At 42.7% G+C, this 16,951-nt stretch overlaps 1 protein-coding gene across 1 annotated transcript in view; it reads right to left on the bottom strand.

Moving 5' to 3' along the window:
- The window catches only part of LOC8041009 (MAM and LDL-receptor class A domain-containing protein 2), a 204,514-nt gene that overhangs the window by 167,972 nt on the left and 19,591 nt on the right, over positions 1-16,951 (bottom strand). Inside the window, exons 7-10 of the mRNA XM_040210465.1 lie at positions 15,988-16,241; positions 11,765-12,008; positions 6,741-6,917; positions 3,641-3,841 (exon numbers count right to left, since the gene is read on the bottom strand). Coding sequence (XP_040066399.1) covers positions 3,641-3,841; positions 6,741-6,917; positions 11,765-12,008; positions 15,988-16,241 — 876 coding nt within the window. The remainder of the gene's footprint in view (positions 1-3,640; positions 3,842-6,740; positions 6,918-11,764; positions 12,009-15,987; positions 16,242-16,951) is intronic.

Genomic DNA, 16,951 nt, shown 5'->3' with positions numbered 1-16,951 from the left:
AAATATCCGAAAAAGGCACTTTGCGGGATTTATGTGGAATCCAGCTAAGGTAGAACGTATAGGGAGATGGAAGTGAGGTTGGTGTTCTTCAGATACCCATTATTAAAAACGACATGATCTAAGTAGCGTAAAGCCATGATCCACATCAGTTGGTCGTGGACGCGATTGGTTGGGTGTCTCAAAGTCGCTGATGCATTACATTATCTGTAGGAAAGAAAATGTAATTGATACAGACCATTGGATGTAAGTAATGCCGTTCTTTATAAGTATTCTGGATCCAGCTTTACTCGTCAGTATCCAATCATCAAATCGAAGGTTGTGAAGCAATTTCATGTATAACGGCGGTCGAAGTCATCTTCCCGTCGTGACAGCGGGTAAGCGTCAGGCTTCGCTATGTTATCTACAGGGCATCACAAAAGAAAATTTACACGATGTCTTTTACCACAAAAAATAAACTAGGCATCGCCGAGCGCTCATTCTCCGCCCAAAGGTAGCGGTAGAGGTCACAACCAGATCCCAAAGGTTCAGCCCGATCGGATACTTTATTCAAAAGTTAAAAGTGATTTTCTGAGACTTTCAATGAAAAAATGGCGGACGACGGAGTTTTCGAATACATGGGACTCTATGGCACCAGAAAACCGAAAACGGGTGAAAATGGGCTACATTTTCCATTAAAATTTTCAGAAAATCAGTTATAACTTTTGAATAAGTTATCGGATCGGGCTAAAACTCTGGCATCTGGTTGTAACCTCTAGCACTACCTTTGGGCGGAGAATGAGCGTTCGGCGATGCCTAGTTTATTTTTGCGATAAAAAAGATCATGCAATTTTTTTTTTGCGACACCCTGTATTTTGTGTTAGTCGACACAAAACGTTGTGGAGCCTTTTTTATTTATAACCACAGCAATGGGCGATTACGGAGTGATTTTGGAATGCTAAATGAGGCCCCGTCGAAACATATCGTCCAGTGGAGGTTGATCATATTGCGTTTAGAAACTAAGATGCGTTGTTTGTGTTGAAATATAAGCGTGATAACCGCTATTGATGTTATGCTCTGAAGTAGAGTGAATCTGAGTTCATCCGCTGTCGCGGCAATGCCTTGTTCAAAATCTCTGAGTAGGCCCCTCATGAGCTTCTGTTTCTCTCTGTTTTGGTCAAAATTGTACACTTAGCAAATTAGATGCAAGAAAATTAAATTAAATTCAGTTATTCTGATTACTGCGGGGACCAGAAAGACCAGTGACTGGGACCCACACTGCAGACGTTTTAGGCTTAGCGAACTTAGTTTTAATTGTAACATGAAATGTGCCGCAGCAATCGCAAGTGAGAAAGAGTAACAGTAGCCGATGAAAATTATAGAGGTTTAAATTGCCGTCTATATATAGTTCGCTTCTTCATTAGCCAGGTTTTTTTACCCTTGACCATAGCATTGTAAGGAGCATAAAAAGAAGAAAAAAATCAAGTAAACGAATTTCTTTTGTTGTTACATTTCACAGGTGCGGAAACCGTCGCGACAGTACACTGCTTTGGTGTGATCAACACTGAGAAACCAGTAGTGCAATGCTCATTGCAGAGAATAGAATGACGTGTTCAATGTAGAAAATTATTGATAACAGAGTATAAGAGGCCCGTTTTAGTTAGGCACGTTGACAAATGGAAAAGTAACTGCATTTCCTGTGCCCTCCTCTGTCAACTTTTTTCGACCCTCCAGTAAAATTACTGAACCGCCAACAGAACATACAGGTGGGGACATAAGAGAACGCAATAGCCGTATTAGGAATAAAGCAAGCCGGCATGAACAACACTGACGTCCGCCTCTGTATTCATGATTACAGGAATAATATGTGCCGATTAAAAATAATTTAACAAATCATGAGCCATTCCACTTCCTGAAGGTGGATGACCACCGAAGCTGTTTAGGACACGACGCACACCCGCCTATAGGAGCAGTAGGAAACTAAACACGCGCGACAGTACCGCCACCCGGCGGAATGTGGAACGCTCGACGGGACCGCCACCCCGGGAGAGCTGAAGGAGAGGAAACTAGGCTCGCAAGCCCTTGGAACGAGGACAAAGAGGGGGCGGTGCGAGTGTAGGCACAGCCGACGGGGGTCGCACAGCGGAAAATCTTTGGGAAACCTGAGAGTCTACTGATCTTGAAAATGGTGCCTACTGATTAAAAAACTACTGAATACACCTAATGCTAAATTACCCAAGCACCAAGGAGAATGCTGGGAATGGTGCTTCGCCCGCCGCACGTGCCGGCGTCTGCAGCAGTAAATGTTCTAAAGCAAAAGACTAAAACAGGCGGCCTTTTGCACGCGCGTTCGCCCATACTTTATTTCGGTTATTTACTTCGAATCTTTTATACGGGGAAGGTGTGCGCGGTGCTGCAGTGCGAGCGCAGAGTTTTTGGTCACTGCACACGAACAATCCACGGAGCTTTAGCTATAAATAGCTTCGCTGTAAAAATTGCACATGTGGTTTCTAATACTTAGCAAGCACGTTTTCCGTTTTTTTTTAATCTAGGCTTTTTATACATAGTTCCTAAAGGACTAAATCTGTACGAAGACTATCTTGCAATGAGCTACTGCAACCACATTCAGTTTTCGCCCTAGATGACAGACTAATCGCACTTTTTACATGGCGGTACTAATTTTTATTTTTTATTGGCGCGGAAGGGGCACCTGAATTGTGTCCGATTAATCTCATTAATTTGTACAAGATTTTACATTAACTTTTCCCTCTAAATCCGCTCATTTGAGCCTCCCATTGCCGAGTGGACGCTATTTCGCAGGGCTCAGTAGGCGGAGAATGCAAGGCGCCGGGGTGAGAGGAGAGAGGGCATTTTTCTGTCCGCTATTTTCTAGTTGAATGGCCTATAAAGTGAAGCGTGCGAGATTTTAAAATCACTAAGAAATTGCGGAAATAAATCTGGAGTTCCTGGAACGTTTTCGCCCATTCTCGCAATGCCAGAAGTCTTTGAAGCGCCGACTGCGTGACAGCGAGGACCTTACAAGGAGAATAGCGGCGAAAAGCAGTAGAATCAATAAAGGTGCTTCATTTTTACGTGAGAAATCCGCTTCGTTATGCGCGATAGCGAGATATTTTTTACACGTGCAAAGAAAAATATTAAGGGCATCTAAACAAAAAGCAATCGCCAAAGTAGGAAAACCATCATGATTAATCAAAACCATTCCACTTTTGGTAACAAAATAGCTATAAATCGCAACACTGGGAGGCATGCCTATGGGGTTTCAGGGGCCCAGTGTAGTAATACACGGCAGCTCAGAGCAGCCGGCTGAAACTCGCGCGCTGCAGAACCCAGAAATCCTGGGTTTAATCCTGAATCCTGGCCGTTTTGATTTATATGACTATTGCACCGTAATGTAGTTCTGGATTACTACTTCCTGATTCGAGTAAAAAAAAAACCAGAGGGTAGCAAGGACACTGCACTGAGTACATTTCCGATCTAGAAGAGAGACGCCATACGCCCATTGGGGCTTATTGACATCTCTTTCAACCGTCCACAATACAAACAATTTAGGTCCTTCACAATCAACTGTACAAAGACAATCGTCCTAAGGGTTAACGCAGTGAATGTGAAATCAAATTAACGGTTTTCAAATAAGATCACTCACTCGAGATGACGCTAATGGCCGCTGCGCCGTCGGTGGATTCCTTCCTCTTCAAGGTGATGACTAGCTGACTTCGACTAGAGGGCTTCAGGGAAGAACTGATTGACTTCCAGGCCTCGCCCTCCGGCAACCGAACGGTTAGCAGGTTAGTGGTTGTTCCGTTTTCCTGGTAGGCTACCTGACTCAGCTCCATAGACTCAATGGCTGAAGAACACAAAAAGAAACTGAACGTTATGTTTTTCTGGATCCGCTATTTAACAAAACTTGAGCTCAAATTATTAAGAAAACTCTGTCAGGTCGGGTGGAAAAATAATTAAAAGGCGATGCCCAACTAAGCCCTAATTAGGAACCTAAATTGTTGAAGCGTACACGGTCTTATCTTGAAGATAAAATCTGCCGACTCCAAGGAGTTGATCACAAACGCAGCGCTGTTAGTGAACACCGCTACGACAACAACTAACGCATTGACTCTAAAAACATGTGCATTAAAAACGTTGAAACCAACCACCAACAAATACGTTCTTTGCAATCGTGGTACGTAAAAGTTACATCCAAAATAATAAGCAGGTCGCTCAGTGATTTACTACTCGACTACCACTAGAAGCTTCAAAATATCATGCATAAAAACAATTACCACCGCAAGAGAAGGCCTATAAAAAATGAAAGCCGTTCCCAATTCCCTGTAACGTCAGATTAGAGCGCAGCTATTGAGGTGGAGGATGGAAGCGTAGTGAGGGTAAGTGACTCCTTGAGGTCACGCGACCTCAAAGGGGAGTCGTGTGACGTCAGGGTAGTCACGTGTCCTCGGGGGGTCGCGTGACCTCAGGGTGGTCACGCGACCTCAGGGGTTCACGTGACCTAAGGAAGTCACGTGGCCTCAGGGGAGTCATGTGACCTGAGGGGGTCACGTGGCATGAGGAGGGTCACGTGACCTGGGGGGGTCACGTGGCCTCAGGGGGTCACGTGACCTCGGGGGGGGAGGCGGGGTTACGTGACCTCGGGCTTTAAAATTACTGCTAATACTGCGCTCTAAAAATACTGCTAATAAAGGACATCGCCACACTCACACCCAAAGAAGAGGCCGAGTTGGCCTCGAAACATTGGGTTCCTAATAATGGCTTGGCTGCACGTCTCTTTTTGTAATTGTGCAAATGAATTTCGGACTTTTAAGCAATGTTTCTCCCGCCTACATACAAATAAGAGCTCAAAGAGGTATTTTGTTTGAACCAGGTCCTTGAAGAGGCGAGATAGATGCCTTCAGTAACGACTACTAAATGTAAATTGAAATCCACTATGGCTTAGTCCTTAGTAAGAAATACATTGAGGAGGCAGAGAACAGCATTGTGTTTACGTTGCACACCCGAGGCGATGAACCGTAGAGCGTCACTTGATTTGAACGTTTCGCCTGTTTTTTTTTTATTTATTCAATAACCGCACAGCCTCTTGGCATTACCAACGAGGGGATACACACACAACAAAAGATAATTTAACAGGTAGTTATATTCAACCAGCTATAAACATAGCACCAAGTAAATACGATAAAATAAAACACATTTCGCGAGTATCAAAGCAATGTTTAATATTGGGCGACTTTATAAATTAGTGTTTCACATTAACTTGTACGTCTAAAACACCACACTTGTGCCTAATATTTCAGAAATGACGCGATTCTTAACGTGTTGCACGTCAACCGGATGTCGTATACCGCAAGACTTTATATAAAAATGCTATCTTCGCTGTAATACTAACGACGTGGAAAATCCCAGAGTGCGGCCCATTACCTTTAGTGTGTGCTGTCACTAACTTTGGTTGTGTCTTAAACGCCGCATAAGCAATCGTTTGAACTAAGTGTGACCCAAAGAAGTGTAGGCATAAGTTATTAAATTGATTGAAATTGCGTAACATCATTCGTACCTTTAACAGTGAAAAGATAATGGGTATATCTTGGCATTCTTTCCTGAATAGGTATTCTGCTGGGTATGGGTGATGTCATTGTTTCCATTCGTGCCATCTTTTATTCTGTGTAGGTTTTTTGTCTTAGTCGTCTTTTTAAAGTTGTGTTTCAAGAAATAAACCTCAGCTGTGTTTAATTATTTGTGTTGTCCTGTCTCTTCGTTTCCGCACTCTCCAGGGTCAAGAAACGCAAGTTCTGAACCGCTCGCCTGCACATTTGCATTAACTTCATACATGACACAGTTATATTTCAATTCGGATAATATTCACTTAAGGGCGTTTATTCAAATGTTAATATTCTGGTAAATAACAAGCAAGTGTTCATGTTCATAACTCAGACTGCCAAGATATGTTTTAACAGTTTATAATGTACGTCACAATATGATGTCGCATTTGATGTAAGTAATACGGTTAACGCGAGGTGCACTAGTGATTGCCTACCGTCGAGCACATTTAATACTGTGCTGACTTATAACAAAGAAAAAAACCTCAATCGATACCTAAGAAGATAAATGGGATGGGCGATCTCAAATACAAGGTGTTTCTGAAAGCAATTAGGGCGCTAACAAAATAATGAGTATGCCAATAAACTCGGTGCAATAAAACCTTAGTCAAAAGTGTCGTTAAATGGGCCTTTAGTTCTGCTCAAATTTCACACTTGCAGGTTTTCTAGAAATAAAAACAACACAAAAATAATCTTCTCTTCTGGAGCGAAAAAAAAAAAGAAACGGAAAACTCAATTTGGTTGATGCTGCTGCTTGCAGAGGGTTCAAAATGCAGCACAAAGGTTAAAGCTTCTTACAAATTAGCACGCGAATGCAGATTAAGCAGATAAAAGCGTGTCCGGTAGCACCTGTAAGTTGCATTGTCCGCCAAAAGATTCCTACAGGTTTTCTTCACGCACACACGTAAGAAAAAAAAACGTTTTGTTCACATTTTTTGTTGTCGTTGAGTATAATAAATTCCCACATAACGACACCTTTATGAAACCTTACAGTGCATATTCTGCCGCGTTTTTTTTATTTTTATTTTAAATTTTTTACGCTCGAATAGCGCTCAGAGCAATCTTGTGATTATGCGAGTCAATAAAGAAATACCGCATGCCATGTCAAGGCTTGAATGCAGCACCCTGTTGCTCGAATGAACATACCTTTGCCCTTCCTGAAGAACGTAAGCTGAACCGTGTCTCCTGTTTCCCCGACGTCAAAAATGGGGCTGAAAAGTCTGGCTATACCGTCCCCAGGAGCCTGAGTTTCGCTTCCAAAAGGATCTCCAGAAGGGACTGTAAAGTCCACATAGGCAAACCTTGTCCAAGAGCTCTTTCCACCTGCACATGAAAGCAGGGTACAAAACATTTGAAGGGCTGTCCAATCGGAACACCGCAAATGCTGTTCACGACAAAAAGAGTGAGTACGCGTCTTATAATCGTAAACGTTGCCCACGCGCGCCTGATTTCAGGGAGGATAATGACGAAAACTTCACTGGATTTTTACTTGCCTCCTCGAGGCTCTTCCCTTTCCCAGTTTTCGGGAGGTTGGGGATAGACAAAAACAGCGGAGCCTTGGCGGCAACACGCAGAGCCACATTAGGGGCACTTAAAACTCACGATGATCACGCTTAAAGCTCCTGTACAAGGCCGGAAGCGGAAAATTAATTTTCACACGTCACACACACGCAAAAAACAAAAGTGTTTCAAACCGGCCGGTAATTGTAGGAAAGCTTCCATTTCCCATACAGCAAATGTGACAGCAAAAAAGGTGTCCCATTTGGACAGTTCTTCAATCATACGTTAACCGGCTGAACATCGTGTTCCCGGAACATTTATACAGATGAGAGGAAATAGAGAAATGCGCGAAAAACCGGTGGACTACCAACATTTTTAAACATTATCGTTTTGTTCGACTATTTCGTTCCTTTTTCTTCTGCTTCATTTCTTTCTGCAGCATTACAGATACCTTCTTATCTCTTGAATGGCGAAACTTGTGGGGAACTAACGCAATTTCATTTCTACTCTTCTATGTCCAGGGCCTCCAAAATTTCCCGTGAGAGCATGTTTCTGTGGTGTTCTAAGCTGGTAACTTGATTGAGCTCAGCCTTGCACATGCATTTACGACAATGGGTGTCAAGCGTCCTGTTTTGTTAAGCTTTTAAGATTATTTGCATGTTCCAGTGTTTCGCTGACGCACAGCCCCGTTTGTCCGATGTAGCAACGCCCACATGTTAAAAAAAATATTTTACAACACTTTCTTACCGCACCACTCGTATTTGAACCCGTTTGCGTTAAGGAACGCGTGTCGCAGCCAATGCGGCGTCGGCGTCGGCGTTGGCGCCGGGGGGACAGGAAAATCCTGATTGGTCGAGTGATGTCATACGTGGCTGTGACGTCACGACCATATCGAACTGCTAAATTTTGCGGGTAAATATTCCGATTATTTTATCGGGAGCATTTTTCGCTAAATATAGCGGAAAATGTTCCGCCAAATTTAGCGGGTCGCTATGGTCAAGACGTCACAGCCCCTTGTGATGTCACGTGCGACGTCGCGACTGTGACGAATCGCCACATGACCTCGCGCGGGAATTTCAAACAGACCACAACGCTCACATGTGACGTCACGTGAAACATAAAGTCACACTTTCCGTCATGTGATATCAAGTGATACGTGATGCCACCTATAAGAAACCATTCAGAAAGTTTGGTTCACAAAAAATTATGCGAAATTGAAGCAAGATGACCGAATCGATGAGTTAAAAAATAATTGGGGGCTCCTAACGCATTTATTTTGTCAAAACATTCTTCGTGCAGCCTCCCACGGAAATATTTAATTTGTAACTTTTAACGAAATCATGAGAGGGTGATAATTAAATAAATTGAGAAGAAAGAGAACAAAAAATAACCCAAAAAGCAGATATGTGCTCGTTACACAAATCAAGTAGTTAAATACCGCTACTAATTCAAAACATAACAGAGATCGTTTCTTGCGAATTCTGTTCAAAAGGACTGAGTTACATTAGCTTGAGAGTAATGCTTTCTTTCCTTGTTTTTTTTTAAATTGAACATTTGCACGAAACAGTAACTGCTTTCAATACATGTCGTCGTTTGAAATTCCTTTTTTTTTACATGTTCATACAGGTATGTTTCTGGCTATACTGAAATACATTGTGCGCATATTTTTACAGTCTCCCCAGCGTTTTCTCGTGCAAGATCAAGCCGCTAGCTGGCGTGATAATTAGGTTGTGAATTTGTGTTTGAGACGTTTCCTTCCAGAAATAATTGAACAAGGATAGTCATGAATTCGTCACAAATTAATAAACATGCATTACTTGATCATTATCCTAAAACGTATGCCATTTTTTTTTGTTAACTAAAAGTGCAACTAGGCGCAAGTCACGCCTTACTTCTAACGCATTAGGTTCAAGTTTGCTCCGAGCACTCCCTTAGAACAAACTAACCCAGGAAAGCAAGAGTTTGATCTCGAAGCTTCTACACTGTAACAAGGGAGATACTTGTAAAACCTTATTTTTATGTGCTGTTTTTTTTTTCTGATTTTTTTTTGTTCTTAAAGTGAATGCGCTAGTCGAAAATGGGGTGCTGAATAGGTGTGCGGCAGTCTTCAAATTGCTTTCTATATGGAAGGAGTAGGCTGGAGCGGCCGAAGAGAAGGTATAGATATCTGATGGTTATTACCCGCTATGGGGGCCAAGGCCATTAAGTCAGAGGAGAATAGCTTTTATAAAAGAAAAACCAAGCCATTGTATTTCCACGTATTCTGCAAAAACAAAAACACCAAAGAAACAGACATGTTTCAAACGTGATGGAGCTTCCGGTTAACTAGCTACGAATCTCTCTCACGTAATATTTCACCGATTTCGTGAGAACGTAACAATTGTGTATATCGCGAATATACTATTAAGCGTAATGAAATCTTATATAAAAAGAATAGTCGAGTTTTTAGGTACCGAGACGGTCTTGCTGGCTCCCAGCTGAAATGCATGCTCCCCAGTTGACGGTTTAGAATCATGGCCGAGAGGCTCGCAACCTGTCGGAGGCCGAATAAGTAGAAGGCGCCGTGTGACGTTGTTCAGTAGCATGTGAAAATATTCCCAAATGGTCAGAAGTAGTTATCAATCCTTTACTGTGGCGTGTGATATGTTCGTTTTGGCACGTAAAGCGCCCATATTTGTTTTGACTAACTGAATAGTGAACTTTAGCGATTTCTCTTTTGGCGGGGTCACCAAAGTATCTACAGACCGGCTGGGAGTGTCCTGGTGCTTCCTGGTTTGCATACCAGTCATGCGTTGTATGTACCGGTGCAAACACCACAAACCAGGAAGGTCTGTTCTATTGTGCACAACAAATCCAGTCCAGTATGTCCTGGCGCGTTCACCAAACCAGCTAGTGCGTCCTGGAGTGCACATTAGACTAACCTAGTGTGTTCTGGTGTGCGCACTAAACTAAGCTAGTGCTTTCTTGGTCTACGCAACAGACATCTGTAGCGACTTTTTCTATCCATACCCGGACACACAAGGCTGAATAATGCGCCCATCATACAAAGCCCTTTGGACGGACTGGTGTACAAGGTCCGGCGGTATGAGCTGGCACAGCCGCGTTCCTGCTGTTGAATCAAAAAAGCCTTATTGGAATACCCGGATACGTGAAGCTACTAAACCATGATTGGAATGGATTACCAAATTCAGAAATATCCCGATAGGGAGTTTTAGCGAGTCGCTTCCACACGATCGGTTCGTCCTCAGAAGCATCGCCGACGCTACTGCGCATGCGCGCTCGAGTCGCGTGGGCTTCGCGATACCCTCCTCGTTTGTTTCTCCCACTCCAGCCGCTGGAGTCGTCACCGCAACGTAGCCAGCACCATTCAGGAGGGTAAAAAATGATGGCACTCGGTCTGACGACTGAGTCCGCCGAGTCAGGCGAGCGTTGGGTTTAGGACAGCGGGAGGGGCTTTTTTATCCTGCTACCCTGCTTCGTTATTAATATATCTGGTGTTCTACTCGCTTATACATATTGGTAAAATCATCGCAAATACAAGGGAGGGAGAACATAGCGACATTATATAGCGCTACTTACAACTGGCCTTCATAACTAAGTGAGATAGAGACAGAAAAGTACTCACAGTTCGAGGAGAACGACACACGAATGAAAAGACATGACAAATGAGTAGCAAAAGATAGGGGTAATATAAATAAATAAATAACGATAAAAAAGAAAACAAACAAATGAGGGTAACTTCTAATTTTTGTGGCTGGTGTACAGATCTGCGTCGGCCGCACTAACACTGTCCAAAACGACAGGAACCTTCATTTCGTTACTCTGCTTTATTTTCTCCATTTGAGAGGTCGAACCATGTCATGTCGAGGTCAGTAAATTTTTGTGATTCGCGGGCTGACTAGCTGCGTTGGCGACTGCGATCATGCGGAATGTTGCGCTTCGGCGACACACAACGCGAACGATCGTTCAAGTTCACGACGACGGGGGGCACTTCAAATAACTTTGCAAGTGTTCAGACACTTTTTGCTCTATTTAGCTTCGCAGGTACTGAAATTCCCATCGGTCAATGTTAGGTCGGCCGTCTTGTTTACATCAGTTGTACGCCGGAAATACGAGCCATGAATTTGCACGCTGCAGAGTGTTTCACATGTTTACCAGATAATGGTGCTGCTGGTCAAACCCAATCAAGGTTACGCATGTTTCACGGTTTGCTAAAATACGTTAAATGTCTCATATGGTTTCACGGAACAGCTGGACTGTTCAAAATTACGGAATTGTGTGCTCCAAAAACGACTTTCCAAAGCTCCCTATTGTGGCATGACATGCACGCTAAACCCCGAGCCCGGGTAAGAAACAACAGGAACACCGACATTTTCAACATTTTAAAGCTTTCAGTGTTTGTGTCATACTTTACCTGCTGTACGTTGCTTATGTCATATTCAATTTACAACTGCTCGTTCCTGTACCTACACTCAGTGCAATGTGGGAGTTGCTCTCATAGCTTAGCATGCAATGGGCACCCCATGCAGCATTTTAACCATATAGGCGTGAACAGAAGTGGGGCTGCTTATATTGCCTCTGACTGTGGGATAAACTCGTGGGTATTTACATAAATTATGTAGTCAATGAGAGTATTAAATGAGTTCAGCACTTCCGAAAGATGCACTCACCGTCGGATGCAGCTTGTGAACTGGGTGGCTTCGGTATTTGGGTTTGGAGTCTTGGCCTTACCACACGCCCTGTTCCCACAAGCCACTTGAATTCGCTAGAGTAGTCGCTCACGTAACCGCACAGGTCATCCTCGAAGCCGCACTCCAGAAGAGGCTTGCAGGGCTCCGGTGAAACCTCCACGTCGTCGAAACCAAGGGCGGATTGCGTGTTCCGTCTATCAGTGATGTTTCCCCGAATCACCACCTGGGTTTAAGGGTTGCTTTGATTCCTAGGGTCCTTAAGTACGTCGACTAATTAGGACACTTATAGGGTTGATAAGAAATATGTCACTAAAACGATATGGCCTTACAAAGTACAAATTCCTCGGCACGATTTCAAAATAAGGAATGTAGGAATTTTTTTTTTCAGGTCATGCCAAATTAAAAATAATTTCAACGCGACTTTTAAGACAAATAAAGAAAACGCCGTTCTTTAAATAACTTACACAAACTACTCATGGTTAACAGATGATTCGTGGCACCACTCGGGCGTTACAGATTAGAAAAAAAAGTCAATCTTTGCAACTCTTATATTTGGTCAAAGTTTACGAAAATAATGCATTTTAAAAAAGTTTCATTAAGAAGACATGGTCGCAAATTACTCTGGAATCAATCGATACATCCGATTGAATCTCGTAATTTTTATTTAGTGGACTCAATATATTTATCCAATCGAACAAAAGTAAAAGTTGATATATATTATATTCATTTAACAGCAAGCCAACTGCGCTTATCGATGTTTCATTTGAATAGAGTGAGAGTATCGTACTACAGGCTGCGCCATTGTACATAGAACGCGTCTCTGAGTGGTATGTTTAGCGTCCTAAATCACTCAAGCATACAAAGGGGTCCCAAAGTGTCAACAAATTACTTCACAAAAACACGTGTATCGCGCTGTCGTATGTCGCTATCCTGCTGGGTGGAGATCAAAGTCCCTGAATAAAATACGAGCGAACTCAAGTGACGCTGTCGTCGCCGAATCCCAACTCCTGATTTCAAAAGCTCCCATGGACTGTCATGCAGTAGAGCAACGTGCAGCAGGACAGGCATCTTCCACACCTGTTACCACTGCTGCGATGACGCCAGGATCGCTGCGGTCGTCAAAATTACACGTCTGTGAGTGTCATTCCACGAGCGCGCACCATGCACTCATAAAATGACACTTCTTTTAGTGTCATTCTATCAGTGCATACACTTCTCCGAGTGAAAACAGTGTCCTAGAAATCAAGGGACCGATTTCAATGACCCGGTATGCACTCCAGTCAGAGACGTGTTCCAGGTAACATAGTTGTACGTTCATTTGTTGTAAATTTGCTTAGTAATTGTTTTTAAATCATGAATCGCATTTTATGCAACTCCTTACTCTCAATAAACGTCTCCTTCAGTCCGCCCATCCGTATCTCCGTGAGTGCACTTCCTCGCGAAATTTAGTTGGAAAACCTACATTATGTTACCTGACACCACCGGATGTTGTATGATACTGTTACGCCATTTTCCTCGCTAAAGTCAAAGAGGAAACGATTTTAGTGTAATTCAGGTCGCGCCAAACGTGAATACTAACGCAGAAAGCGCTTTCCCACCAAAAGTGTCCGGAAAAGTGACGTCACGTTACCTGGCGTAACGCGAAGCGCTCACCTGACGTGACGTCACTGTGTCGAGTTGTTATGTACGCGATACCATGACGTCAGATAGGCTTACGTCACATAACGACAGTTTCTCCGGCCAGTCTCAAGGGGAAATCAAAAGACAAAGTTTTTCTTCAATCTCCAGAACAGCTGTCCGGTGACATTTGAATAACTTCAAGCTGTCGCATCTTAGACATATAATTCTATACAATATAGGCCGCTGGAAATTAATAGCATTGAATGGTTTTTTTTGTTTTTTTTTGTCTTATTTTAAGCATGCTTTATGCGAGTACATCGCTCGACACTGTCAGTGACAATCTGCCATCGAACGACTTGCATCATTTTTTGTATACAGTGAAAAGGGCTTAATCGCGGCACAAACTTAAGTGGTAAATTCTAATACCGGCCAGGGTACTCTTCCAAACTAAATCATAAAAAATCCCAAAGTCGTGTCGGAGCTAAAAGTATCGCGCAATGTACATTAGTTAAAGTATTTGTTTATCAAAGTCCAATACTTGGCTGCAAAGTGGTTTTACACTTTTGATATATTTAATATGCCTTATCCACCTCTCCTCCAAACGATGTCGCCACTTAGTATTTATTCTTTGTTGAAGCACCCTACGCAACAAAACTGGGACGAGTATGTAAACTTTAACCGTGCTTCCAGTAAAATTATTTCGTACTGCATTGCAACTAAGCAATGTCAACTGGAATCAAACCCAACATTTGTCTTTTTAAATTACTCTTGAAGCGAGTCACTTTGAATGACAGGGTTTGTACATAAATATGCTTTTGTTATAATTTGACAATAACTTTTTCTTGTCGTTCAGATGTCATGAATTTTTTTTTTTAAATGTTTCAAGTGATATACTATTCTGGCCAGGCTGACCCGGCCTAAGAGCCGCGGGGTGGTGGGGGGAGGGGGGAGAGGGGGGGAGAGCTTTGTTAGAGCAATAAACGAAATTCGAACTACTTTCAGTCTATCCGAGTCAAAGACGGTCCAACTGTACGTAAGGCAGCGGTAGCACAAGACTACCATACTACAACATGTCTTTCGATTTAAAACGCTTTTCACTTCTCTCTTCGGGGAAGTGCTAATGTGACCGGTAGGGAGGCGGGGGAGTGTGTGTGTGTGTGTGGGAGGGGGGTAGGGGAGGGAGCTGCGAGCCACACTTTAACACGGCATGAGCCGCAGCCTGGCCACCCCTGTACTATTGTAACTCTCTCACTGTAGTCACACGTTTGATTTCATTGCACACCACGTCTGTGGCAAATTTCTTAGTGTTTTTTTTCCTGAAGTGTGCAATATTATTTTAGATTGTGGTTTGAATATTCATAACGCGGGTAATGTCTACAGGCGTTTATTTATAGTATGTTCTATCAAATTAATTAACCACTAATTTGATATCTCTTTTGTTTTGATTTAATTTGGATTACCCTCACGCACAAAATTATGTTATTGTCCTTCGATGCTGCTCTTTAGGGGAAAGTTGCTTCGTCATGAACCAGGCCTTTATCTCATCCCCCTATATGGTAAACCCCCGAAACAATTGAAAAAAAGTATAAAAGTTCTACTCAAACGGAGTAGAAAGAACTTCGGAGTAAATTGAACTATCCCGTAATTATTATGACACCTTCTAGTTTTTAATACATCTGACTTTTCAGCGTGCGTCAGCATTTTACACAATAAAGACCATATTTAAATCCAAGTTCATTCCACATAAGAAGAGAAATATTAGTTTGGTCTATAAATTATTACCATGTAAGTGTTGTCACCCATAGATGAGCAAGAATGATCTTCATTAAAGTAAGGCGCAATTTTAATGCCAGGAATACCACATGGAAAAACATACGAGCGAAGGACCTTCAATCGACATTAATTTTGTCTTGAGAAAAAACAAAATTATCGTCAATTGCATTCGCCCGTCTGTATTTAATCGCTAAAATACGAGTTTTCTTCCTTGAATTCTTTGGCATCTTTGTTGTTTTCACGGTGAGAAATTTTGTGAGCTTCTATGCAGCCCAACTCGCGGTCGTACCCCAAATTTAGATGAAAGCTATTTGATTTTCACTAAATAGTCAGCGTTTTAAAGAAACTAAAATTATCTCTTGGTTCACGTTAGTTTAGGTCGAGTTAGGATAAGTTAGGTTAAGTGAAACAAAGTTAGGTTAGTTCACGTTAGGTTTTGTTAGATGAGGTTTGACTTTGTTTAGGTAGGTTAAGTTAGACTGGGTTAGGAGAGGTTTTGTATACCTAGGGTAAGCTATAATACGCTTGGTTCGTTTAGGTTACGTTAAGTGTGGTTGAAATAACTTAGCCTAGGTGAGTTTTGATTAGGATTGACTGGATTAGTTTAACCTAGGCTTGGTTTGGGTCGGTTAGTTCTGGTTATCTTAGGTTCAGTTAGCTAGGTTTCGTTAGAATGAGTTAGATCACGTGAGGTTAGTTAGCACTTAGTGTATGTTAGGTTACATTACGCTGGGAAGGGATATGTTAGGTTAGGTTTTGAGTTCATTGGTTAGATAATCTTGGCTTCGTAGCGGTAAGGTATACTGTACCTGGAATCGTTTCGCCTGGGAGACCGGAATGCTAGCGAGCATCCAATCATTCTTAGGGTAGGGAGGTTGCGTCCAGACGATGTTGCGTGGTCCCCCTCCTCCCGTAGTCACCTCAACAGCAATTCTGCCCAGGGTGAGGCTGTCCCTTTTGTACCAGAACTTCAGACACTGTGGCTCTGGCCTTCCTTCGAACCATGGGCTAAAAAGTGCTGCGTCGTTGCTTCCTACACCGCCTCGCAGCTCCATGAAGTACTCTGTAGAATAGCATCACGTATGTGTGATGTTCCCGTTTATATAAAATATCCGAAGACATACAAAGTTAAGCAGTCCTGTGTGATCCCATAGTACAGTCACAACGATTGCTGCGATATCTTATTGGACTCAAGTGTGTCGTTAGTTGTATTTAAGATTTGTATCTTGCACACTACGTGGATGGACGGTCGCCAATATTTTTTCAGAGATTGACACACTCATACATTTTGGACACACAACAGCCCTGGAACGGACGTGGTATGAGACTCAGGTACCCTCATGGGACGTCGTCCCAACTGCAGTCATCTACAGGGTGGCGTGCGACGCTCATACTAAGCTCAGCTGTCCTAGACACACTGGTTATTTGGTGATGGGGTGAAGCTTCTGGCGTAACTCTGTCACTTTGCGCCAGGTTCACAATCAGTAGACGCAAGATTGAAGCCTGAATAAACCACAGTGTAATTTCTTTTCAATTTGTTTAAATCACGTTTTGATTTCAACAATGGACTCCTCCACGCACTTAATAATTTTGAGTGGGCGAAGACTCTGCACAGTTATCACTGTAAAATATCGACCATAATTTGGTCACCAACATTACACACTGCATTATATTGCTTTTGCTGGACCTAACCTAACCCTGCAAGCAACTGCTGCGCTGAATTCCGCCATTGCAGTATATAAGAACTTGGTATGTGCAGGCTTTCTGTCTTGC

This window comes from Ixodes scapularis, unplaced genomic scaffold, assembly GCF_016920785.2.
Source record: "Ixodes scapularis isolate PalLabHiFi unplaced genomic scaffold, ASM1692078v2 PGA_scaffold6__148_contigs__length_123643588, whole genome shotgun sequence".
Taxonomy (NCBI): domain Eukaryota; kingdom Metazoa; phylum Arthropoda; class Arachnida; order Ixodida; family Ixodidae; genus Ixodes; species Ixodes scapularis.
Note: the sequence above shows the minus strand (reverse complement) of the source record. Positions and strands in the feature narration are given on the sequence as shown.